We start from the raw sequence: 26,343 nt of genomic DNA, 5'->3' as shown, positions 1-26,343 counted from the left end.
TATGCTTCTCTCCTTTTCTCTTTAAGGTCATTACTATATTTCACTGACAGAGGCCAGGCATGTTTGAAAGCTAGGTACCAGGTGGCAATTCAACAGGTCCAGCTTTCTCCTGGCATAGGGGTGCAATAAGGGGGGAGAGGGGTGCATGGGGGAGTGATATGCACTTGGCTAATTTTCTGCCTGCCGTGTATGCAAGCCCCACTGTTAGGAGAACCAGTGACTGACTGAGCACCTCTTCCCTCCCCTCACCAGCTTGAACTGAGTGTAAGATGAGATGTGAATGAGGCTGCTGGATCTGCAGATCTGTTTCCAAATCCCAGTCCCCCCCCAAAAAAAACCCTCCCCTCCCTATGCCCCACAACAACTTTGCCCACCACCCGATCTTCTGCCCCTAATGTTTGTTTCCCTTCCCCAACTCTGTAATTTCTCTAATATTTCAGGTACTCACCCTGGGGCTACTGAGGGGACTGGAGGATAAGCCAGTGGAGGCACCACTTACAGATCGAGACCTATTGGTTGGGGAGAAAGCCATATTGAAGGTTAGTACCGTCTTGGGGGTCAGATGAGACATACAGGAAAAAAGCAGGAGGAGATACACAAAAATGTTTTTACAGAAACAGCAGTAAGGGGAGCAATGCACTGCCTTTCTGTGCAGTTTTCAACACAACCAGCAGGGGCAGCAAAGATCAGCAACGCACAAGGCCAATTCTAACAACTGAAGATCGGGACATGAAAGTGTTAAACAAACTGTGTTTGCCTCCTTGGCAGAAACTAAGTATTAAAATTGAAATGTTAACACAAAGAGCCAGAGGCGGCTAAATAACTGCTCTACATGCAACTACCAGCAAGAGACAGCAAAGTTTTGTTAGTCCAGTAAACATACATGGAATTCCTCGTGCAGCCACTGGATGGCAACCAAACGTTAAAATATTTGCACTTCCCAGTTCCAGGAGCAGAGGAAGCGCACACCAAAAAAAGGCAATGGCGCCTCCTAATGCCAGGCTGCGGAAGCGTTGCTGCTAAACACATCCTCACCGCTGGCTATGTTGTGCCATCTCTATGGCCCGTCGGGCCGGAACGGGAGAACCGCCATCGGTGACACTCAGAACTTCCATGGACTTCCGCTCAGGTCGGCGCTTCCCGTGTCGGTTCAGCATGGGTGAGTCGACTCGCTTCCGAGGAGGGTCTACAATAAATGGGGGGGCAGTACTTCAGTACTCAGAGGAAGAGAGCCACATTTCCAAATACTGTACTCTGATGCCACCTCTCTCCCTCTCCCCCCTCTCTAAGAATCATACAACTGTAGAGTTGGAAGGGACCCCGAGGGTCATCCAGTCCAACCCCCTGCAATGCAGGAATCTCAACTAAAGCACCCATGGCAGGTGGCCATCCAACCTCTGCTTTCTCAAACACACACTGCTTTCACTGGGCCAGGGACAGTAATTTATTGGGCGAGGAGGTAATGCTGATGAGAAATGCATTTCTCAGGGCACCAACAGAAGTCTGCAATGCATTCAATGACGGGATGCACAAAAATCCAGCTCTCGCTTAGATGTGGTGGCAACAGTGGGATACTTGGGGGAGAATGTCTTCAAGGACTATACCCTAGAGTAGTTTAGAGCAGGTGTTGGGAACCTTTGGCCAACCAGATGTTGCTGGACTACAGCTCCCATCAGCCCGAGCAAGCAGGGCCAATGGGTAGGGGGGTGGGAGTTGTAGGTCAGCACCATCCGGAGGGCCAAAGGTTCCTCACACCCAGTTGCATAGGTGAAAACACCTGTTCATTGCCTTTCAGATCTTTCCAGGTTCCCCAAGACAGACAAAATCCCCAAATGAGACATGGAAAGAGGGAGGGAGTCCTTGGAGGTTGCTTATCAACCCAGCAGCATTTTCTCAAGGGCCGTTGTTAAGAAGGGGGCTCCAGGGTGTTCCGAAAATGTCTGTGTCCGTTGGCATCTCCCTGGGATTCCTGGGAACAAGCCTCCCACTCCCACACCCTGACGTGTGTCGGGAAAGGGCTCCCTGACATCTCACCAACATCGTTGCGCGGAGGCAGATCCTCATCCTCGCAGCTGGGGTATCTCTCTTTGCGGTCAAGGAGCAGATAGTAGATCATTTTCTCCTGGTTCTCCCTGAAGTGGAGAGGGGAACAAATTGAGGGAACAGGGTCAGGATGCAGGCAGCAACTTCCTCCCTACAAAGCCAAATATTTATGCTTAACACTCCCCCCCCCCCGCTGCTTCCTGATTCTTCTGTTTTTCATCTTTTGCTAAGAACCAAACCTCAGACCTCCTTCACCTCTTGTAGAACACACCCATGCCACAAACCTATGGGTAGTTTGACCCAGTGTGCAAAAGCTGTTGCAACTTTTCTCAAATAACTATGGGGACTGTAGTTTTGCAGGAGTGCTGAGACTTCTCTGTGAGAACAATCCTAGCTTCAGGAACTTCCAGAAAACCTATTCATTCTGATTTGTTTGCAGGGAGGTTAGATAATGTTGCATCAAAGCAAGTGGTGATCCACCTTTATTGTTTATGTTTGATAAAAAAAGTTGTAAAGCACCAGTAAACTATGCGTTAGAAAAGCAAGTGTTACTCCACATTGTCTAATGCCTTTTCCTGTTACTTTCCTTCTTGCAGAAAGTCCGATCTCAGTGGAAAGTGGGTTTGTTGCTCAGAACGTCCCAATCAACTATAATTATGCAAACCTGAATTTGCCTGCAAATGATGGAATCTCACCCCCAAACAGCAGCTGCCTGGAAGCCCGCTTCCTCCTATAGCTCCCAATTCCTAGCGGGGAACCTAAGCTGCCTATAAACCATTTTACACACCAGTCATAAGCTCTGAAGCACATGAGACCACCACCTTGCTGAGGCAAAGCAGGCCTGGCTTTTGGTCAGTGCCTGGATGGCTGACTTCCTGGGAAACGCACATATCTCACCTTGGGTTCCAAGGAGGAAGGAAAGGTGAGATACAGTAAAATAAATATAAAACCTCCCCCAAAGCATTCCTCCACTAGTTCAGGGCATGCCCACAGCGCAGTGTGCAAAACATTAGACAGGCTTTCCTTCCCCATTCTAGCCACATGCCCCAATCTCTCACCCCTCGGTCTGCAGCTCCTGCTTCAACTTATTCTTGTCGCGGAAACAGCCAAGGGAGTGCATGCTCTCCAGCACGTCGGGATCCAGCTCGCTGACTGACTGAATCCGTCGGATGGCCACCTTCCTAGGAATCGGCTGCTCTGGCTCTGGTTCATTCTTACCTCCCCTGGGAGTAAATAAGCACAGACCATGTAAGAGGAAAGTAAGGTTTGGCCAAAGGCAACTATCAACCTCAGGTTGGCAAATGTCTTTTGGATAAAGCCAACCCGGCTTTATATTTTCACAGCGGAGGGGCTTCCGGTTCAGCGCCAGCGCCGATCGGCGGGGTTTCGTCTCGTCTCCGAGGCGACCCGTCTCTGCTAGGAGTGGGGAGGGCAGCGAGAGCGACGCCGCGCCCCTTAGAACCCCGGGAAGAGCGTCCCGGGGGCGAATTTTGTTCAGCGGAGCCCCAATCCGGACTCCCCAACTCTCTGGCAAGCTCTAATAAGAGCCCCGGAGCGAGGAGGGTAGAAGTCGCGGTGGCCATTTTGAACAACAGCGTTAACCTAGCGGAGAGAAGCTCCAAGCTGAAGGCGGAGAGCGCTGGATTCTTTTGAAAAAACGATTTGGAAATAAGACTGTAAGTAACCTCAAAAGATTGGATTATAAATTAATTTGGATTTGGGAGAGAGGGGAAAAAAACGGAAGCCACCCCCCCCACCGGCAATTTAAGAAACAGTAAACAAAAACCCGAAGCCGCAAACAGAAGATTTTAATTTAAAAGGTTCCCTTAAAGACATTGAAAAGGATCTCCCCTAGATGCAGGGTAAAAGGGGAGAAGGACTGTGGATATAAACGCCCTGCAGAAAGAGGGAAAGACTCAGAAAGACCTTCCCTTCCCCCGGGAGCCAGCAGCCCAGACAACCCAGTGAGCTGATTAGGATTTATAAGCGAAATTTTATTTTATTTTTGGGACTTTTTAGAATCTCTGGTCTAAATGTCTTTGAAATATGAGTTTGGATTTTTATGTATTAAGAATTGAAGAATGCAGCCAGTTCGTTAAAATGGGGTCGAGAAAACAAACTGCGACCATTTTCCACCCCATGTGACAAGTTTTGACCTTGACAGGATTGAACTATGTCAACAAAAAGGTATTCGCCTGAGTTCCAGCGGACTGTTTTGACAATCATGTGGGAAGTAAGAATAGGACTATGTCGAGATGAGACACAACAGCAAGAGTTAAGGCAACAATTCCAGATGGTGATTGCGGAATATGATCTCTTAGAGGATGAAGCTACTGAAATTGAGGAGGACGAGTGTGAGAATGATAGTGACAGTGATCTGGAGGATTTTGACAATGATGGTGACTGTGATTTGGAACGTAAAGATGATGATGACGACTGTGACAATATAATACAAAATGAAGCTCACCACGAAGGAAAAGATGACTTTATTCTACAAAAAGACATGTGGAGTGCCCCTCTTTTGAGGAGGGTACGACTGGATTTACTGGGACTTCAGAATGCCCACAGGGAAGAAGAAAAAAACAACCAAAGAAGGGAAGAAACTCAGGGGGGATGTATGGAGGCCTGGACGGCAAAACACTGGAAAAAGGGGGTGGGATGAAGGGAGAGTGGGGTTGTGATTAATAGGATGGATAATCAGGATTAAAACTGGACTGCTGACCACGGAACTTGCTGGATTGGAGGGTTGTAGCCGGAAACTGGGGAAGAAAGGTTAGATTGGGAATAGTTATAGTTTAAATGAGAATTGATTTTGGAAAAAGTTGAAATTAAGGAGGTTTATAGAGGGAAAAAAATTAGGCACGGGAAGAAAAATTGGAGTTCGATTTTTAGTGATTAAGATATTTGGCAAAAATGATAATAGTTAAGTTGTAAAATTGTATGAGGTATAAAGGTAATTATTTTATAGATTAAGAAACTGTTGAAGAGGATAAAAAAGGGATGAAAACCGGGGAAGGGGGGAGGTTGGGGAAGCCCACAAAATATGGTTCATTAATGTTGAGTGGAAAAAGATTGTTTTTGTTTTGTTTTTTTCCTTTTTTCTTTTTTCTGTTCTTTTCTTGTTTTTTTTTTCTTTTCTTGGTGTAGAATTTTTCTTTTTGGTATGAGAATGGATGGTTGGATGGATGCCTTCCTGCGCCCTGACCTGACCTCCTGGAGCTCTCTGGTGGCAGGGGGGGGGCTCTGGGGCAGGGGAGGGGGAGGAGGACAGAAACCCAATTATAAAATGGACCATCTCTGACTGTTCACCTGCATGGGATACTCCGGTGGCAGGGGAGGACCCATGGAGGGGGGTGGGAAGAGGGTGGAAAATGTGTTTATGTATGTACCACTTTTTGTAATTTGTAAAATTAATAAAAATTATGTTAAAAAAATATATATTTTCACAGCGGAGTGTGTATGTTTTGAGGTTGGGTTTAGGGTTGTCGCTTTTCTTCCCCCCATGCAATTTTTTTTCACAATTAATTGTATGTATAACAATTAATACTGTATGTATAACAAAGCACGGCTTTTGTCATGATCTAGGGTCCAGAAAAGAACCTACAGTATATATTACGTGCCTACGGAAATACTGTTTCAGGATTCTATTTTGCACCAGCATTTTAGTATTGTTGTAACAGCTTATAGCCAAAAATAAATAAAACAAACCCACTATCATGAATATGACTTTCACTTTTCTGGCGCTCATGGATACAAAGCTATGTTTGGACACATTTAGATAAGCTGGAAGCTCAGACATCAATGAGATGGATCTAGGGCAGGGTTCCCCAAACTTGGGTCTCCAGTTGTTTCTGGATTAAAATCCCCATCATCCCTGACTAGCTAGGGATGGTGGGAGTTGTAGTCTGAAAACAGCTGCAGACCCAAGTTTGGAAATCCCTGATCTAGAGGAAGGGTCACAGTGGCCAGGGATGTACTTGACTGAGAAACTATTTATACTCTGCCCATCTCCTGGGTTCAGTTTCTCCATGTGCCCCCCACCTCATACACACATATCTCCACCCAGTGAAGCCAGAAAATATTGGGACTTGGTGGGAATCAAAAAGAAGGATCTGGAGGTACTCACAAGAACCATGGGTGTTTCTGGATCTGTTCCAGCTAAAGTTGCCACATGGGGGGGGGGGGGAACAACAACATTAGAAACTTTTTCTCCATACACCATCTATAAATGCAATCCTCTACAAGTCTACTCAAAAGAAAGCCTCGCTGAGGTTGGTGAGGCTTAGTCCCATGAAAGTGGATGTCGGATCTAAAGAGCTCCCCATCCAAAACTATGGTATTGCTTCGCTTCCAACTAAAGGTAAAGGTAAAGGGACCCCTGACCATTAGGTCCAGTCGTGACCGACTCTGGGGTTGCCTGCTCATCTCGCATTATTGGCCGAGGGAGACGGCATATAGCTTCCAGGTCATGTGGCCAGCATGACAAAGCCGCTTCTGGCAAACCAGAGCAGCACATGGAAACGCCGTTTACCTTTCCGCTGTAGCAGTTCCTATTGATCTACTTGCATTTTGACGTGCTTTTGAACTGCTAGGTTGGCAGGAGCTGGGACCAAGCAACGGGAGCTCACCCCGTCACAGGGATTCGAACCACCGACCTTCTGATCAGCAAGCCCTAGGCTCAGTGGTTTAACTACAGCGCCACCTAATCTACCAGTTTTAGTTTCTGATTTGTCCGGTCTTAAGTTCAGCTCCTGACATTTCTGCATCATTTTGCAGGGAGGGGGCATTTTAAAAACCCTCATGAAAACTCATCAGTATGTTAATGGTTGGACGGCAGGCTGCCTGCTCTTGGAGTCGCACTCCCTCTGAAGGAGCAGATATGCAGCCTGGGGGTACTTCTGGATCCTTTGCTGTTGCTCGAGACTCAGGTGGCCTCAGTAGCACAGGCTGCCTTCCATCGGCTTCAGCTGGTGGCCTAGCTGTGTCCCTATCTGGACAGGGATAACCTAACCTCTGTCACCTATGCTCTCGTAACCTCCAGGTTAGATTACTGCAGGGTGTTATCTGTAGGGCTGCCTCTGAAGACGGTTTGGAAACTTCAGCTGGTGCACAATTCGGCCACCAGGTTGCTCACCGTGGCAATATAGTTTAAGCATATACAGTACTGTAGTACCAATCCTAGCCCAACTGCACTGGCTGCCAATTAGTTTCCAGTTCTTGTTTTTATTATGTATTTTGTTTTCTCATGTTGTGAACCGCCCTATGATCTTCAGATGAAGTGGGTATACAATTTTGATTAATAATAACAATAATTTATCCTAATATCTATATTTTTGCAAAGCATATTTTCTCTAGTACTTATATTTTCCCTAATATAATGCAATTTGTATGTCATACATACACACACACACACACACACACACACACACGTGTGTGTGTGTGTGTGTGTGTGTGTGGTTATACTTCTATATATCTACTTCTTTTTGTTTTGTTTTTTCTCCATTGTTTTCTATGTAATTTGTTTGCACAAATGTGTAATTCTGTGTAATTTGTTTGGAAAAACTGAAGTAATGTGTACAAGAATACATAGAAAGCGTGCCTTAGAAAAGCATTTTTTGGTAAATATTTTTTCAACTACAATTCTGTAAATTTTAAATATATTGTAAATATTAAAATATATTTTAAGTATTATTGTAAATATATACAATAAATTGTATGTAAACAGACACACACACACACCTTACATTAGTATATGCATTTTCCAAATACTGTACATTACTCCGCTGCAGGAGCGCACTGCAAAATTCAGAGAATTGTTAATTTCAAAAAGATGGCTGTCTCTTGGTTCATACATTGTTTTGGAAAATGCAGATCAGGTGAATTCGCCTTTAAATCAAAAAAGAATTGAATGTCTTCCCCTAACCCAGGCATCCCCAAACTTCGGCCCCCCAGATGTTTTGGACTACAATTCCCACCACTCCTGACCACTGGTCCTGTTAGCTAGGGATCATGGAAGTTGTAGGCCAAAACATCTGGAGGGCCGCAGGTTGGGGATGACTGCCTAACCCTACTTTAGCAGCATTTGCACCGCCAGGATTACTCACACTGAGTCTTTTCTCGGGCTCCACCTCAATCATGCCCCGCAGGAGGTTCTGGCAGTCGGGCGGGATGAAGTGGGGCATATGGAAGATCCCCCGCTTCACCTTCTCAAGCAGCTGGCGTAGGTTGTCGTCGTCAAAGGGTAGCGCTCCCTGCAGGATAAAGGGTGAGAGAACCGACCCCAAAATGAAAGCTCACACAGATTTTTCAATACTGAGATTTCAAATGCAGAATGGGGTTTTTTTTGCATTTAAATTCAAGTGCTAGATGTTGAGTACTTAGTGCCTCCTGTCCCTTCCAGGAGAGGTTCATCAGGCACCCTTGCTTTTGACTTGTAGATCTTGAAGATCTTTTTACACTGGCAAGCCTTTGTAACCATTTCATTTTTAATTTTTGGATTAGCTAATGGTCACCTCTATTGTTTTCAATGGTTCTTTTATGTTTCAGTGTTGTGCTCCATTCCGATACTTTGTGATGGGGCAGCACAGAAATGTGTTTGCAAATAAATAAAGCACACACAACTTAGAGATGGCGGGGACCTGTGGCTTTCCGGACGTTGTTGGACTACAACTCCCATCATCCCTGACCATCGGCCGTGCCAGCTGGGGCTGATGGGAGATGAAGTCCAACAATACCTGGAGGTATTCACATCAGTGAACTTCAGTCCATCATGTCCATTAGTTTCAACAGGTCTGCTCTGAGTAGGACCAGCACTGGACATAGGTTGCTCCGAGCAACCTTGGAACACCTTTGCCACAGGGAGGACAACGTGGTGGGTGTGGGGTGTTGAATAGCCCGGCAATTTACTAGAGAGCAGCCTTACCACCAGCAGGGCAAAAAGGATGACTCCACAACTCCACATGTCAGCGCGACGTCCATCGTACTTCTCCCCCTAAGGAGCGAAGAGCAGAGAGATTTGGTGGGGTTGGCAACTCGGGAGGGCAGGGGCAGGAGAGGGAAAGCTTGGCTGGGAATGAATGACAGACAATGAAGAAATCAGAATGGAGAGTGGAAGGCTCGCCCAAGTGTTCAGAACAGGCGGGAAGGGGATATATCTCTACAAGGATGAGAGAACCTTGTCTCTCGCCACCTGCCCCAACTCCTCCTGCCCTCGCTTGGTCCATTACTCAGCAAGCTCTATTGTCTCCCGGCTCCAGTCCATGGCCATCAAGAAGGGATCAAAATTTCCCCATCTTCCAGGACTGGTTGATGTTCCCCTTCCCCAGGCATCCCCAAACTTCGGCCCTCCAGATGTTTTGGACTACAATTCCCATCTTCCCCGACCATTGGTCCTGTTAGCTAGGGATCATGGGAGTTGTAGGCCAAAACATCTGAAGGGCCACAGTTTGGGGGTGCCTGCCCTTCCCCAATACCCTCCACAAGCAGTAGTGGCTGATGCAGTGGAGCAGAGCCACCCTCTCAGCATTGGCTTTGCTGCAGCTTATGCAGACAGGGCTGGCATGAGCTGGCGGCACAGCTGGGCTGTGTGAATGACAGGCCCACAGAGCCAATCGGGCACTCCCACCAGTGTCTCCCTGCAGCCCTGACCTTGCAGCCGCCCTCACCCAGCCTTGTCCAGGTGAGCTGCACCAGGAGGGCGGCTCTTCCCCCCTCCCAAGCCATCTGCCACTGTTCACAAGTGGGTGGTGCTTCTTCCCAGCATCAGAAATGTCTTATTTCTGGGGGAAGGAATTCAGTAGATATCCTCCAGATCACTGAATTTAAATTTCAGATCTAGCGGCTCTGGAATGAGGATTATGGTACTTTAAAAGAGTTGAAGTTTTTCTGAAGAAGCTACCCTATTGTACAGAGCAAGGCCTTACTAAAGCAGGGATGGAGAACCTATGGACCTCTAGATATCGTGGGACTACAACTCCCATCAGCCCTAGTCAGCTAGACAGGGCTGATGGGAGTTGGAGTCCAACCATGTCTGGAGGCGGGTCGCAGGTTCCCCTTCCCAGTCATAAAGGGTGTGAGGGATGAGAGACAAGCAACTACCAGTCTCCTCCAATACCTTTGCCTGCCCAACCCCACATATAATTAGAGCAGTCGCCAAGTTAAAAAAGGAAAGGTAAATTTATCATATGGATTGTAGTTGATTAATCAATTAATTAATCACTTAAATCTACACAAATGTGAATATAAGTGGGGGGAATCGTTCTACAAAATGGCATACTTTACTCCGTTATTAAATTACGCAAGCCTGCATTGCGCCATGCACCATCCTGGATACATGACCTCTCACACATAGGAAGGGGTGTATCTTTTAAAATGCTGCTTGCTATCTGCAGTTTGTTAAGTCCTTATAGGAAGAAAAATTGAACTGGGTCCAGGCAAAGGCTGCAATCCTATATACCGTATTTCCAACCCGAGGATCGCCTTTCCTTCTTGGCAAGCTTCTGGGCTGGGCAGGGCAGAGGCAAAAGTGGGCAGACCGAGATATGTGAAATTTGCCTTTCTGCAGAAGGCTATTTTCCACACCCACCTCCCTACCCTCCATCCAGACAAACAGGAAGCATGACCAGAGCCCAAGGACAAATTCCAGCCAGGCAAAAACACTGGAGGAGGTTGTAGATCATGTCTGGTGAAGGCTGTGGCTCTGGATGGACTGTGGCCTGGGGAGAGCCCTGAGGGCCAGGCAGAGAGGCCTGGAGGGCCACATTTGACCCCCGTCCCTGCTATAACCTGTGAATAACTCCCATTCAACTTGATGGGACTTAACCTCTGAGTTGACAAACATAGGATTGTACTGTGAGTTAGTTGCCCATAAGTCCCACTGGAATCAATGGGTGTTAACTCAATCACTGATACCTTTTCACATTTATTTACATGGGATGTAAGCGCAACTAGTTTGGTTTGAATTTGACCCAACTCCTGAAAGCCATTGACTGACTCAACAGAGTCTCCTTTTAAGTCAACCAAAACTGCTCTCCACTTTCTTGTTTTAAAGAATTAAGCAACCAACCGTTCAATCCTATACATGCCTACTCAGAAATCAGCCCCACCCAGATCCATGGGGCTTATTCCATGGCAAATGGGTAGAAGATGATGACATACGTCTGGGAAGCCGTTACCCCGACCCAAGTGAAGCCTGATGCCAGGCTTGACGGACCCCCTGGTTTGATCCGCGAGCAAGAGGGAAGGGAAGGAGATGCCAGCAAGGTGGGGGAGGGGTGTGGGCACTAGGCCTGAGTCCTTACCTTGATCACCTCAGGACATGCATAGTGAGGAGAACTGCAGCCCAGCATTGGGGGCAGAAAAGAGACAGACAGAGAGACAGAGGAAGAGTGAAACGCAGGAGAAAGCAGACCCCCCCAAAGGGCCTTGGGTTCAAACAAGCATGTGAAGAGGAGCCTGCAGGACTTCTTTCCCCCACCCCCACAAGCACACCATCTCCAAAACCTAAGATGTATTTGTGGAGGGAAAATGCCCCGCCTGCATTCTTGTCCCACAAGTGCTGGGAGGTTTCAGCTGCCAGGTCCAGGAAGCTGGCCATGAGGAGGCAAGAAGGGAGACTGAGGCAGTGAAGGAGCCTGCACATACATTTAAAGCGCATTTTGCACACATTTGGTAAGGTAAAGGTAAAGGTAAAGGACCCCTGGACGGTTAAGTCCAGTCAAAGGCAACTGTGGAGTTGTGGTGCTCATCTCACTTTCAGGCCGAGGGAGCCGGCGTTTCTCCACAGACAGCTTTCCGGGTCATGGACTAAACCGCTTCTGGAGCAATAGAAGCCAGAGCGCACAGAAATGTCGTTTACCTTCCCGCTGCAGCGGTACCTATTTATCTACTTGCACTAATGTGCTTTCAAACTGCTAGGTTGACAGAGCAACAGCAGCTCACCCCGTCACGGGGATTCAAATCACCAACCTTCTGATCGGCAAGCCCAAGAGGCTCAGTGGTTTAGACCACAGTGCCACCTGCATCCCCCTAGTACACATTTAAAGCATGTGAACTAGCACACATGAAGCACATGGAACATCTCCTCAGCCTTCCTTGGACTGCCCTCCGTTTTTTTCTGGGGAGTGTCAGGAATTAAGAGTTAAGAGTGCTAGGAATTGTAGCTCTGTGAAGGGTAAGGAACAGTTCCCAGGATTCTCTGGAGAAAGTCATGTGCTTTAAAATTATGGCAGGTATGTAGCCATAGGTGTGCTTTAAATGTGTGCTAAACGTGCTTTAAATGTATGGTGCCGATGCTGTGATGGTGGAAGTGCTTTGGGTGCTCATTATTTATCTATTTTAAATATATGGGGGTGGTTTTGGGGGGAGAGGGGTTACACTGCCTAGACATCACACTGGCATTTACAGCAGCTTACAAAAAAGGAAAAAGCAATACCAAACTTTTTTTATATAAAAAAAATTCAAATAAAATACAGATTATAAATATTCAAAAAACAACCGCAAATTTCATAAAGGATGTGCAGTCATGTGGCTGCAACTAGGCAATCTCAAAGCATTTCCTTCACTTCCTCCCAGAACGAAATATGTCCCAGTTTTGAGGCTAAAGAGCTGGCAAGCAAAGTTCACTTTCAGGCCAAAAAACCAATCGTGGTATTATTCATGCTAACAGTAGTTACGTGATTTTTAAAAACAGCAAAACAAAGCATATTTCAGCTGGGGGAAGTAAATTCAGATTTAGACCGTGACATGAAGACAGTGGGGCCTTAACCACAGTCCCCATCTGGATCAGGCTTTCCCGCAGCTGCTATTTGTCCCAAAAGAGATGTTGCCATTGTCACCAAATAGAAGCCAGAGAGGTGCAAGGGCTGATCAGAACTGGAACAGGGTCAGGGCACAGAGTTAAAGCCCCGCTCCCCTGACAGAACAGTCCCGACCTGGATCGGGGTGGGGGGTGGGGGTGGGGAGGCAAGCGCACAGCAGCTGCTATTTCCTTTTGTAAAAAAACAATTCACAAAATTACTAATTGTGCACATTCAGTTTGGGCAGTGCTGAACTTGAGAAGCTACAGTGTGAAAAACCAGAGCCCACATCTGTCTTCTTTTTGCTAGCATATTTTTTTCTTTCTTTTCCAGATTGGTGGCCTTAATGGGAGAGTGACTGGTAGGGCTACCAATCGGGTTTGGGAATCCCAGAGCACGGGGTGGAGCGAGTGAGAGCCATGGTGGTGTGGGCCAGACAAAGTGGTGAATTACTGTACCTCCGTTCCCTGGGAAGGGTATAAGAGCACAGCATAGGGATAGGTAGGAGGGTCGACCTGTGGCAACACAGCCAAGGCGGCATAGCTCATGTCATTCCTTGGATGAGATCCTTATGCCACTCTATTACAGGGCTGGCAAATCCCCCCAAAATCCACCCCTCTGCTGCAAACGTAGGAGTGATTCACATACTATACAGCAGATGTTTCTGATTTATGGACACTCCAGTGAACCCCATCATGTGTGAAAAGGAAGCACATTTCTTTAAAAGACATGCACCAGCTTCTCTGGGTTTGCAGACATGCGCTTCCTTCCCACTTCACGTTTTATGGTATTCCCTGCAGGAAACACCTTTTGTGCTTTTGGTATTCCTGCCAAACAAGGATCAACGGATGCCCCACTCCTCATCCTCATCTCTTTCGTGGTGTTGTGTGCAACCCTCCAATCAGCCCTCCACATGTAGAGGTTGGCTCACCCACAACTTGTTTCCAGCAGGCTATCTCCGACCTGCAGGGAGGCCATGCCGAAATCTGCAATCCGGATATTGTTCTTCTCATCCAGCAACAGGTTCTCCGGCTTCAAGTCTCGGTGGCTGGGGAGGTCCAAACAAAACGAACGGAGACTGGTCAGTGGGAGACACAAAAGGCACATGCATGCGAAACATTCGCAGCTCTGCCTCCGAATCCCTTGCAGTCAAGTAGCCGCATCTGGGATTATCCCCGTGAAGGAAATGCGATCAGAATGGACTTGCTTTTCCCTGCCCCTTGAGCAGATTTTTTAAACACAGGTGCTGAATCGGACTTGTGGCCCAGTGGCCAGGGAATGTGCTGGATTTCAGAGAACCCAAGCTTTCTTTTTGAAACAGGAACAAGTTTCTAGTTGCCATGGCTATGGAAATAGCACTGGGGCTTGCTTGATCAGAGTAAGAAGTACCTATCCCAGAGTTGCTAACCTGAGAAATCATCCAAAACACACAATGAACAGCAGGGTGTTTCAGCTAGCCTTCCTTGCTGACTCTCCTGGGTTACTCACAATTCACCATGTTACCCAACTACAGAAATTGTCCTGCGTACCAAGATCAGGGCAAAGTAAGTCAAGCGTTCCTGAGGTTGCCAGAGGTTTTGTTTTTTACATTAGTCACTTCAGTCTCTCCTTCCTCCTCAGTGAATCTGAAACTAGAGCTGCAAATTTCAATCAACTTAAACCTATGATTGTTGCAACGAGAGTTGCCAACTTATCTACTGTCTCTTCAGCCCTGAACAGCAGCTCAACATGCAGAACAGAGTAAAGGTAAAGGTAAAGGGACCCCTGACCATTAGGTCCAGTCGTGACCGACTCTGGGGTTGCACGCTCATCTCGCATTATTGGCCGAGGGAGCCGGCGTATAGCTTCCAGGTCATGTGGCCAGCATGACAAAGCCGCTTCTGGCAAACCAGAGCAGCACATGGAAATGCTGTTTACCTTCCCGCTGTAGCGGTTCCTATTTATCTACTTGCATTTTGACGTGCTTTCAAACTGCTAGGTTGGCAGGAGCTGGGACCAAGCAACAGGAGCTCACCCCGTCACAGGGATTCGAACCGCCGACCTTCTGATCAGCAAGCCCTAGGCTCAGTGATTTAACCCACAGCGCCACCTGGGTCCCAGAACAGAACAGAGTAGGTAATGGCTTTTTCTTGGTCTGGTTGGACTGTGCAGAAGGGAAGAGAAACCTAAGGCCCTCCAGGCCCTCCAGGCCTCACTATCTGACCCCTAGGACTCACATCCTTTTCCAGGCTATACCCATCACTGGTCTCTGCTTCATGCCTTTCTCACGAGCGCCTTGAACTTTGCTAATTTCTCTTGTTTGCCTTGGAGGAAAGATGGAGAGAGAAGTGTAGGCAGAGAGAAAAACCTCTGGCTTTTGAACAGCTGGGACATAACCTACTGGACAAAGGCTAAGACTGGAGTCACAGGCAATGCTCCACCCACTTTTGCCTTTGGCCACACCCACAACCGGCAAAGGGCCCCCAGAAAAGTTGCCCACAAGGCAATGTGGTCCTTGGACTGAAAGAGGTTCCTCACTCTGGTTGTACAGCCACAGAGCACATTTCAGTGGTCCATAAGGCAGTGGAAGATCCAAACACAGTCTCAGCGACTCAGGGATGAGACAGCATGATGGCTTTGATGATGATTAAATACAGTGGTACCTCTACTTACAAATTTAATGCGTTCCGAACGCACATTCGTAAGTCAAAAAAAATTGTAAGTTGAATCCCATAGGAATGCATTGGGAGAAAAAATTCGTAAGTAGAAGCAACCCTATCTAAAAATTCATAAGTAGAAAAAATCCTATCTAAACCACATTCAAGATGGCGAACGGAGCTCCATTCGTAAGTAGAAACATTTGTAAGTAGAGTTATTCATAAGTAGAGGTGCCACTGTAAATAGACAGGTGAGCTATTATTTTGATAGCTCAAAGTGGCTTACAAAATGAACACTTGAAAAAAAGCACCATAGACAGAATACAACACAATCAATACTTACACAATACCAAGGGAACAAAATGCAAGGCAGCAGAAGAAAAATAAACCATAAGAAAAATCATTTTTCCCCTTTCCTCCTGGGGAAAAAAGAGCTACTTAGCAATATGTGATAACAGCAACAGGCAATGAGCAGCCGAGGAGAGGAGGAAAGATACTCACCATATAGAATAGCTATGGCAGAAATCCAAAGCTGAGACAATTTGTCGGAAAAACTTCCTGGCTTCCTTGGGTGTGAGGCGTCCCTTCTTCACCAAGTAGTCAAAGAGTTCCCCTCCTGAGACATGTTCCAAGACAAGGTATCTGACGCGGAAGGAGGCAGAGCGACCGAGAAGCAGGGAAAATCGGGAAAGAGGTCATGAGAATCCACCAGGCCCCCTGTGGAGAACAACCTCGCAGAATTCCTTCTAAGCTGGAGCAATTGCAAAGCAGGCTGGGAGAAAAGAAAGCTAAATGCTTTGCCACAGAAGGTGGAGGGGAAACCTGGCGCCTTGCAGGTGTTGTTGGACTACAACTCACATCACCCCAGACCTTTGTCAACGGTGACTGCGACTGATGGGAGTTGGAGTACCAACATCAAGATTTGTTGCCCATCCCTGCCATAGAAAGAACAAGGATGAGCAGTTCCATGTATCTTCATGCCACTTTTGGGTAAGATGAATTACCGGCTGTTATGCAATCCCAAAACACTGTGCAGACACCAGCTGTTGTAGCTGCAGAACCCAAAAGAGAGAAGCCACAGCTGTTGCAAACATGACAAAATTGCCTCATGGAAAGCACTTCTCTGAAATAAAAACTGGGCAATGTACAAGTCATGGGTGGTAGCAGCAGCTTCACACTTTGCTTAGTCGCATCTGCACTGAGGGAAGTGTAACCAGCCCCAGGTTCCCAGCTGGCATACTGTCTATAACACCACATGCAACTAAATACACATGTGTGCAATCTCACACAGGACTGCTGACATTACATTAAGCATGCCATATATTAAACATACGAGCGTCGTTCAGTCCGGACACTGAGGTCCAGCTCCGAGGGCCTTCTGGAGGTTCCCTCACTGTGAGAAGTGAGGTTACAGGGAACCAGGCAGAGGGCCTTCTCGGTAGTGGCGCCCGCCCTGTGGAACGCCCTCCGATCAGATGACAAGGAAATAAACAACTATCTGACTTTTAGAAGACATCTGCAGGCAGACCTGTTTAGGGAAGTTTTAAATGTTTGATGTTTTATTGTGTTTTTAATATTCTGTTGGGAGCAGCCAGACGGGTGGAGTATAAATAATAAATTGTTATTATTGTTATTATTATAAGTGCTTTCCACGCCATGTCTAAAGTGGTCTTTGGCTCTCAGGACATTACAGCAGTTGGCAACAGCAGGAACCTAGGCATTTCTGCTTGGAAGTAAGTCCCCGCAGTGTCCAATGGTTCTCACTCCCAAGTTTACATCATATGGCACTCCTAGGCATAATTATTCAGCAATAAAGTCCCATCAATTCAATGACCAGGTTTGCACAGTATGCCAAACCATGGATTCCTAACTAACGTTTCTCAACCTGGCACAACAGACTAACCACGTGAAACCATAGTTTATGGTTGACTTTTGGAATCGTGGCTTTTTAAAACTATGGTTTGCTGTTATGTCCAGCCTTCTTAATTGTGCTTTGTTTGGCCACCCCATCCCAGACCCTCACCAAGCTCCAAAGGCACAGATTGGCAAGAAGCAGCTGGAAAACAAACCAAGCTCTGGAGTAACAATTTATGGTTTGTTTGGCCGTCTGTGAGGCAACTTACAGTTTGTTGAACATGATTAAAACAAACCACGGTTTAGCATTATGTTGGAACTCAGTCCTGAGTAGATGCATTCAAGATTGCCCTGCACCACCACCACCACCACTACTAATACTACTTATTATTATTGCTGTTGTTATTAATATTTCTATAACACCGTTCACCTGAGGATCACAAGGCAGTTTACAATATAAAAACACAAAAATTAATAACAAAAACAATACCCTCCACAATTTAAAAGGCCACAGATTTATTATTATACCTCCCGTCTCCCTACCAATTAAATTACAGTACATTTCAAGTCCACGTCGACCTAATTCTCAAAGGTAGTGGGGAAGCCTAAGGGTACACTGGACAGAAGTGATTTTTTTAAAAAAAACAACAACCAAAAATCTATCTCGGGAGAGCTTGGAAGTTTCTTTGCTTTTTCCCCACTTCACACACACAAAATAGTTTTTGCCTATACTGTACTGTAAAGGAGACCTCTTATTCAAGCACAGATTAAAGTAGTTGCAGGCCCCAAGCACTCTCATAATTGTAGCCCTCCGACATTGATCAAGTGATAGATATTTATGTTATATAGGTCCCATAATCTCTATAAACAAGAGAAAACTGCAAGGCTCTCATTGCTCGCACTGCTCTCGATTGAGAATGAGCTTTTGCAGAAAATTAAAAATTAAAAAATTAAAGTCACTTGTGATTTTGCCAGCGAAAGCAGCCTCAAAGTTAATGTTTAATTTACATTTACTTAAGATGTATTATACCTGCATGTTGGGGAATGATTTCATAAACCGCTAAACCAAACAACCTGCTTTAATTGGGTTTTTTGTAGGCCTCAAACTTTTCCATAGGCCCTTGGGAGTTTCGTAGGCGGCAGGCACTGAGGTCTATTTTCCCTAACAGAAAATACCCTACCTATAGGTAAGACACAAAGGGGTTGGAGGAGGAAGCTGCCTGGAGGAAACATTTTGAATTTCATTTCATAGGTTTTACAATGCAAAATTATTTCCTCGAGGCAGCAGCCTCTTCCTCCAACCTCTCTCTCTCTCTCTCTCTCTCACACACACACACACACACACACCTCCTCCCATTGTGTCAGCGGGAGGAGGATGACAAAGAGAGCTTATGTGTGAGGATTGCCAGTTGTCTGGCACCGCCTGGTATTCTGGACGGCCCTCTTGCACACAACACACACACACACACACACACACACAGACATGTTCACAGAGGCTCTGCCGCTCTGCCGCTCTTCACAGGCACACAGAAACACAGCTATCTCCTACCTAGGAAACCACCCCACGGCGCCAAGAATTTCAGAAGCAGATGGCATCGCCAAACACTTTTCTTTTTAATTTTTGTTTTAAAAAGTGTTATTTGACGGGTCCCCGTCCCTCTGCCTTTAACAGCAGACATGACACGCAGAAACCAGGCATTTACTCTCCCCTGACCTCCGCGAATAAATGTTTCGGCAGCTAATATTTCTGTTGTGCTAATGTTAAACGCACACACAAAAATAGTCGGTTTGCTCAGCCTGTGGCTCCCGCCGTGTGTACACACAACATGAAACGCAAACCCACGCCTAGCCAGCATCGGCCCTGTCGTTTCTTAGCAAATGATGTTGCTGTGATGTGGCTCCCCCCCCCCCCCCACGAACCGGCTTCAAATCCGAATGGAGAAAAAGAAGCACCTAGAGAAAGGAGGAGACCAGCTTTGAGCACTACAGAGGCATGAGCCGGCTCCACAACCGCACAGGCCCCAGATATTATTTATCACATATTGGCATCCTGGCTTCCAGAGGCCATATGTATGGCCTGGCGAGCACACCAAAGTAGGCCCAAAGCCAGAAACGCAGTTGCAACAAGGGAGGGGAAATCATTGCAGAAGAGCCAGAAACGTAGACGCCAGTCGCCTGACCATGTTTAAAATTACTTAACTTGGATGGCTTCTCAGGGTCAAACTTTGCATTATTAAGCACGCTCCTTTAAGAAGTGATTAAGGCCCACCAGCCCCCTTTCTTAACAACGAAAAAAGCTGCTATTTGGCCCTGAAGATGCTATTACGGAGGGGATTTTTTGGCAAGGAAGCAGCACAAGGTCAAAGAATTAAGATCCCTTCCCTGCACCAATGCCCCGATCCCGCTCAGGACCTCGTGGCTGCTTTTTTTTATTGAGAGAGAGTCGTGGAAGGTCGTAACTGTTTGTTTTCTAAGTTGTTCAACGTTAACATGGCCTTTAGGGAGCAATTCAGTATAACCCTGCCAGCATGCTTTTTCCTCATCTCTCCACAGGTAAAAGCGAAATGTTTGCATGCCAGAAATGCAGTTGCAACAAGGGAGGGGAAATCATTGCAGAAGAGCCTAAGCATGCAAACACACCACACATTTAAAACATGAGACTTCTCCCAAAGATTCCTGGGAACCCTAGTTTGATGAGGGTGCTGGGAATTGTAGTTCTGTGAGGGGGTAAACTACAGTTCCCAGGATTATTTGGGGGGAAACCAGTGCTTTTTTCTTTTAAAAAATGTTTAGGGGTACAGTGGGACCTCGACGTACGAATTTAATCCGTTCCGAATGCACACTCGTAGGACGAAAACTTTGTAAGTCGAGTTTCCCATAGGAAAAGCGGTTTCCCATAGCAATGCATTGGAAATGGAAAACTTCCTAAGTTGAGGAAACCACATCTAAAAACTCGTAAGTCGAGGAAACCGCATCTAGCCGCGAACGGGTTTTCCGTTCGGATATCGGAAAAATCGTAAGTGCGCGGCCACTTTTCCCGCTCGTAAGTCGAAAACGTCAGATGTCGAGGAGCTCGTAAGTCGAGGTCCCACTGTACTCTCATTTTCCTACTCATATTGAAATACTGCCTCTCAATGAGGCCAAACTTAGATTCATAAAATGTTTAGGGCAGGGGTCAGCAAACTTTTTCAGCAGGGGGCTGGTCCACTGTCCCTCAGACTCTAATTTGAAAAAATAATAATGAACGAATTCCTATGCCCCACAAATAACCCAGAGGTGCATTTTAAATAAAAGCACACATTCTACTTATGTAAAAACACGCCGATTCCTGGACCGCCCGCAGGCCAGATTTAGAAGGTGATTGGGCTGGATCTGGCCCCCCGGGCCTTAGTTTGCCTACCCATGGTTTAGGGGTATGCATCCCCCTGCGTCCTCCCGGAAAAAAATCACTGGGGAAAATAATAGCAACAGCAGCAACCACCACCAACACCCCACTTACCTAAGAGTAAGGCCCATCTAAATCAACCAGGCTTACTCCCAGATTAGGTGTGGTTAGGATTGCAGATTTAGCATGTTTTGTTTTGCTTTTAAGGAAGCAGAATGTTCAGGGAAGAAGTTTAGAATATCCCTGAGGTGGACCAGGATCCCCTGTGGCTACAACCCTGACTGGAAGGGATCCCCAGAATTTGTCCTGGAAAGAGGATCCTCAGCAGATAAATCAACAAAGAAAGTACACTACTCCCACCCCCCATTCAAGCTATGAAGTGACTTGCTCATAGGAAGCTCTGCTCCACTCTGATGGGGACATGTGAACAAGGGGAGGCGGGGTGGGTGGGGGGCGGGTAGAGAGGGAGGCCATCTGCAAATAAATACCTACAAATATTTTTTGTTCTCGTAGACATCATGGAGTTTCAGCACATGGGGGTGTTCAATCAGCTTCAGAATGGCAATTTCCCGCTCCACCTAGAAGGGAAGAGGGAGAGAATACATGTGTGGTTATATACAGGGGGTAAAGAACAAACACTTTTGAGCACTGCCTGTGTCCTAGGACAGAGGTCGGCAACCTAAGGCCCACGGGCTGGAAGTGGCCCATGAGGGTCGCTTAACCGGCCTATGAGCCACCCCTGAACCGAGCCACCCGCTTTTGAGTCCCCGCGTGCTGCGCTAAACCGGCACAGCGCAGGGCAGGGACTCTCTCCCATGGCTCCGGAAATCGCTTCTGCGCATGCCCAAACGCCAGAAATCGCGTCTGCGCATGTCCGCTGTGCCAGAAATCACTTTTGTGCATGCCCAGATGCTGAAAAACGCTTCTGCGCAGGTGCGATTTTCGGCATCTGGGCATGCGCAGAAACTATTTCCGGCACCGCGGACATGCGCAGACGCAATTTCCGGCATTGTGCTGCACTGGCCCGGCCCATGGAGGATCTCCATGGGAGTGATCCGGCCCATGCCCGGTAAGCCTTGCCAACCCCTGTGCTAGGATCTACAGAAGAGAAGCTTCCTCCTGGGTTCTCCATGAAAGAAGAGAGTTTGAAATAATTTATGAGGTATTATTTGTGCAAGATGCCTGATGGAGCCAGGTGGAGGAGGTCTCAATAAAACAAAATAAAAAATGGACAGTGGTGGGTGTGAGTCAATAGCAAGTAGAAAGACAAGCCAGGTTGGCTATGTCTAAAGCTTTGTCAGGAACTGTGTGTTATATCCACGTCATATCCACATTTAAAGCACATAGACGGAATTGATATGTGGGGGGGGGGATTTCCAGAATACGGAGCTTTGTCCTGGATCTTAGGCAAGTCAATTAAACAATAGTGTTTTTAGGCATTTTGGGGGGGGAAGCTCCACAACTTTGGGGTTTGTCTGCTTTTTGAAATATAGCAACAATAGGGGTGCTGAGAGTTGTAACTCTGTGAGGGGTAAACTACAGTTCCCAGTATTTCTTTTTTTAGGGGGGGGGAGCAATGTGTCTTAAATTTATGGCAACTTTTGATGTTCAGCACCACAAATATTGACCCAGGAGTCCTTTAAACCAGGCAGTGGCTCACACGGCCACCAAGGCTGCTAGTCTAAGAGAACACCACCCCAAGATCTTTTTATAAAGGGTGGTATATTAAATTGAATAAATAATTAAGTACAGGCCCCTCCAGCCAGGAGTTTGACATGACAGGCCATGATCCTTCAAGCCTAGGAAGTCAGATGCTGATGCTATTGAGGGATATTTAAGATGCTATTGAGGGATATTTAAGGTGTCAGTATTTGCAGGAGGGAATCAAACATTCTGGGAAATTTGTTGTTGTTTAGTCATTTAGTCGTGTCCGACTCTTCGTGACCCCAAATCTAAATTGCACAATGAAAGAGCTCAGTCACCCTAGCCTAGTGCAAGAAATCCACTTAAAAAATAGTCAGTCTCTTTGCAATTAGCGAAATGATGCAGAAAGGTGTTTATAAGTGTAGAATGAACAAATTATTCATGGGAAGTATAAACGCCCCACAAGCAAGTCAGAATGAATGCTCATTGTCATGTAACCTCTCCACAACCAAATCAGAATAAATGCTAGATTATAATCTAAACTCCACATAAACTTTGTGCAAGCAAATCAAGGCAAATGCTCCACAAATAGGTCAACTGAAGCAGCCCAAAGGCTTGCAGACCTGCTGATTTCTTTCAGCCTGGCAATGTCTTGCAGGGGGAGGCCACCTGGTCCCCCCATTTTGCCTCCAGATTTCAGCTCCTAGCCTGTCTGTCTCCAGCTTGCCAGCCTGCCTCTGCTGGGGCACCACCTGGTGTTGCCAAACGCAGCGCTTCCAATCTTGCATATGCCTCCAAGTGTGCAAAGCCTCCCCACCCCACCCCACCTGGTATATCAGAAGGGGGCACAGGATTGTGTCAGCTGCTGATCGTTTCATTCTGGCCTTGGCAAGTGAGGGGCATACTGAGAAACATCTTCACCGTTCGTTTCAAAGCTTCAAGCTCCTTTTCTCCCATGGCCTGACCAATGGACAGGGGTTTTGGTGTGCGCTCTTTACATATTACAGCCTCCACAGAAAAACTGCTCAAAACTGCTCCATAACATAGCTAATATCACATGGCATGTGGAGCAGCTCATCACTCAGGGATTTTCTCCATGTCAGCACAAACTTCAGGAAAGGGGGGGGGGGTGTCACACCAGCGCGAGGGGGAAATGCTCCAACAAAGCTGATCCGCACCATGTGATTAAACTGCTGCCATGTGGACTAAGTCAAAGTCCTGGATTGAGGCCTAGTATACTGATGAAGGCTGGCGATCATGCCATCAGCTCATGCTAAACCTTGCAAAGGACGCTGGTCCAAAAACAAGGCAGGCCTTCTGTATCATGTGACATCTGGCAAAGTAAGTCTGCTAGTAAATTCATTCCAAGCAATGCTGTGTAGGCTGTGAATGTGTCTGAGCACATCTGGCAAGGCAACCTGGGTTGAAATTTCTGTAAAGATGAAGTGGAGGGCCAGAGATTGAGACTCAGCAGGTACTCTCTCTCTCTCTGGTTTGCACATTCATCTCCACCTGCTTCCATTTTCATTTTTCGCTGCCCTTACACCATTCCCAACAAACAAACCCACATGCTCACCTTCATCAGTACTGACTCCGAAAGCTTTTCCCGGTTCACAATCTTAATCGCCACTTTCTGCCCTGTGATGCAGTGTATGCCCAGCTTCACCAGACCTACGGAAATGAAAAGAAGCGCCAGAGAATATCTGTAACAATGCGAAGCAGGTTAATGATGATATACGGCAAGTCAAATTTCCTTCCCACCACAGAGCAGGGGGGAAGCTGTAGCCCTCAAGGTGTTGCTGGACTACAGTTTCCATCATCCCTGCCCACTGGGCATGTTTGCTGAGGCTGATGGGAGTTGTAGTTCAGCAACAACTGGAGGGTCACATGTTCCCCACCTCTTGTATCGGGTTATTTTGATCATACACCGCAGGCACCTTAAGGGCTGCAACGGGATGAGCTCCCATTGTCCGGTCCCAGTTCCTGCCCACCTAGCAGTTTGAAAGCACATCAAAGTGCAAGTAGATAAATAGGTACCACTCCAGTGGGAAGGTAAATGGCGTTTCCGTGCGCTGCTCTAGTTCACCAGAAGCGGCTTAGTAATGCTGGCCACATGACCCGGAAGCTGTCTGTGGACAAACTCTGGCTCCCTCGGCCTATAGAAAGGGATGAGCGCCGCAACCCCAGAGTCGTTCGCAACTTAACTATCAAGGGTCCTTTACCTTTTTCGTTTTTAGTACCTTGGAGTGATTAATGCCATGACTAGAGGCTTGCACATACGGACGTAACAGAGGGACATAAGTCACACTTTCTGTGCACGCTTACTGAACGCAGTGAGCTTTGTTTACACCTCTGATCTCCCAGCACATTTGCAAACAATGTAAATGTTAGAAAGAGACCTTTATGCCACAATCCTAGGTCTGTCTGCCTGAAAGTAAGCCTCACTGTGTTCAACGGGGCTTGAAAGGTAAAAGTAAAGGGGAGGTGCTGGGATGAGGGATGGGGGGGGGGGCTTCAATGAGAAAAAGGACTGCCTCCTCCTCCTCTGTCCTACTACACCTGAGGATTCCTTGGTGGCAGGGGGATCTTTGGGAAGCAGGTGGGGGAGGGGGGCAGTAAAATATATGTAAGAAAAACTGAGATAACGATTGGAAAATTATGATAAAGGATATTGCTAAAGAAGGTTATAAATTGAAGATCAGAAAGGGGGTGAAAGGGGAAGTCTATAAGATAATGATTTGAAGAATGGATGGTTTAAAGTTTCTTTTTTCTTTTTTATCTTCTTTACCCCCCTTTTTTTTCTATGTATGTGTTTGTTGGTGTATTTGTTATATTGCTTGTTTATTTGCTTAATTATGTTTTAAAAATCCAATAAAAATTAGCATTAAATAAATAAATAAAAAGGTAAAGGTAAAGGACCCCTGACAGTTAAGTCCAGTCGCGACTCTGGGATTGCGGCACTCATCTCGCTTTACTGGCAGAGGGAGCCGGCATTTGTTCGCAGACAGCTTTTCCGGGTCATGTGGCCAGCATGACTAAGCCGCTTCTAGCGAACCAGAGCAGCGCACGGAAACGCCGTTTACCTTCCTGCCGGAACGGTACCTATTTATCTACTTGCACTTTGACATGCTTTCAAACTGCTAGGTTGGCAGGAGCTGGGACCGAGCAACGGGAGCTCACCCCGTCGCGGGGATTCGAACCGCCGACCTTCTGATCGGCAAGCCCTAGGCTCTGTGGTTTACACCACAGCGCCACCCGCGCTTACTTCCAGGCAAATGCCATGTAGGATTACAGCCAAACTCTTCTGCGATCTTATCCAAAGGAAATCAGTGCTTCCCCTGAGAGTTCAGGGGGTGTGTCACAATATCTGTTGCCGATTTGCAAGGAAATGCTTAAATCCTGGTGTCAATGTGTTTCAAGAATACTTTGGAAGACATCATGCTCCCAATTCACATGGAAGGGACCATGTTCATTAGGCTGCTTTCTGTACTCCCCACTTTCTCAAGGGGTAGTAGGTTCCAGCAGATGCTCATACAGTGTCGGTTTGCCCTTGCAGAAAACAGAGCTGGACCTTTCTCTGCCCATCAGGCACCCTGACTGTGGAGTACATTCTAAGGATGGGGAGCTGGGATAATGAATCCACCTGGATCATGGAGAGAGGGGCCATAGCTCAGGGGCAGAGCCATGGTTCACGTACAGGACATCCCAGGTTCAATTCCTGGTATCACCAGTTAAAAAGACCCAGTAGCATTTGCATCATCATCATCTCTCTCTCCCTCCCTCCCCCCCTCTCTCTTGTACAGTATAATAATATTTTTTTTTCCAGAGTGAAAGTTACATTTGTTACTCAACAGTTATATTTCAGCTCAACATTCAACAGACAGCATAAACCAGGCATCCCCAAACTTCGGCCCTCCAGATGCTTTGGACTACAATTCCCATCATCCCTGACCACTGGTCCTCTTAGCTAGGGATCATGGGAGTT

At 46.8% G+C, this 26,343-nt stretch overlaps 1 protein-coding gene and 1 long non-coding RNA gene across 2 annotated transcripts in view; one reads left to right on the top strand and one right to left on the bottom strand.

The window, feature by feature from the left end:
- The window catches only part of BRSK1 (BR serine/threonine kinase 1), a 51,615-nt gene that overhangs the window by 11,306 nt on the left and 13,966 nt on the right, over positions 1 to 26,343 (bottom strand). Inside the window, exons 2-13 of the mRNA XM_035135295.3 lie at positions 23,935 to 24,029; positions 21,207 to 21,292; positions 15,977 to 16,117; positions 13,771 to 13,887; positions 11,343 to 11,376; positions 8,966 to 9,034; positions 8,148 to 8,294; positions 6,170 to 6,201; positions 3,102 to 3,266; positions 2,035 to 2,132; positions 1,036 to 1,186; positions 449 to 509 (exon numbers count right to left, since the gene is read on the bottom strand). Coding sequence (XP_034991186.3) covers positions 449 to 509; positions 1,036 to 1,186; positions 2,035 to 2,132; positions 3,102 to 3,266; positions 6,170 to 6,201; positions 8,148 to 8,294; positions 8,966 to 9,034; positions 11,343 to 11,376; positions 13,771 to 13,887; positions 15,977 to 16,117; positions 21,207 to 21,292; positions 23,935 to 24,029 — 1,196 coding nt within the window. The remainder of the gene's footprint in view (positions 1 to 448; positions 510 to 1,035; positions 1,187 to 2,034; positions 2,133 to 3,101; positions 3,267 to 6,169; positions 6,202 to 8,147; positions 8,295 to 8,965; positions 9,035 to 11,342; positions 11,377 to 13,770; positions 13,888 to 15,976; positions 16,118 to 21,206; positions 21,293 to 23,934; positions 24,030 to 26,343) is intronic.
- On the top strand, positions 433 to 5,764 carry LOC148683977 (uncharacterized). Its single transcript, XR_015946644.1, has 3 exons — positions 433 to 539; positions 945 to 1,159; positions 2,640 to 5,764. It is a non-coding gene; the product is annotated as an uncharacterized LOC148683977 (long non-coding RNA).

The sequence above is a fragment of the Zootoca vivipara genome, chromosome 12 (assembly GCF_965207765.1).
Source record: "Zootoca vivipara chromosome 12, rZooViv2.hap1.1, whole genome shotgun sequence".
NCBI lineage: Eukaryota > Metazoa > Chordata > Lepidosauria > Squamata > Lacertidae > Zootoca > Zootoca vivipara.
Note: the sequence above shows the minus strand (reverse complement) of the source record. Positions and strands in the feature narration are given on the sequence as shown.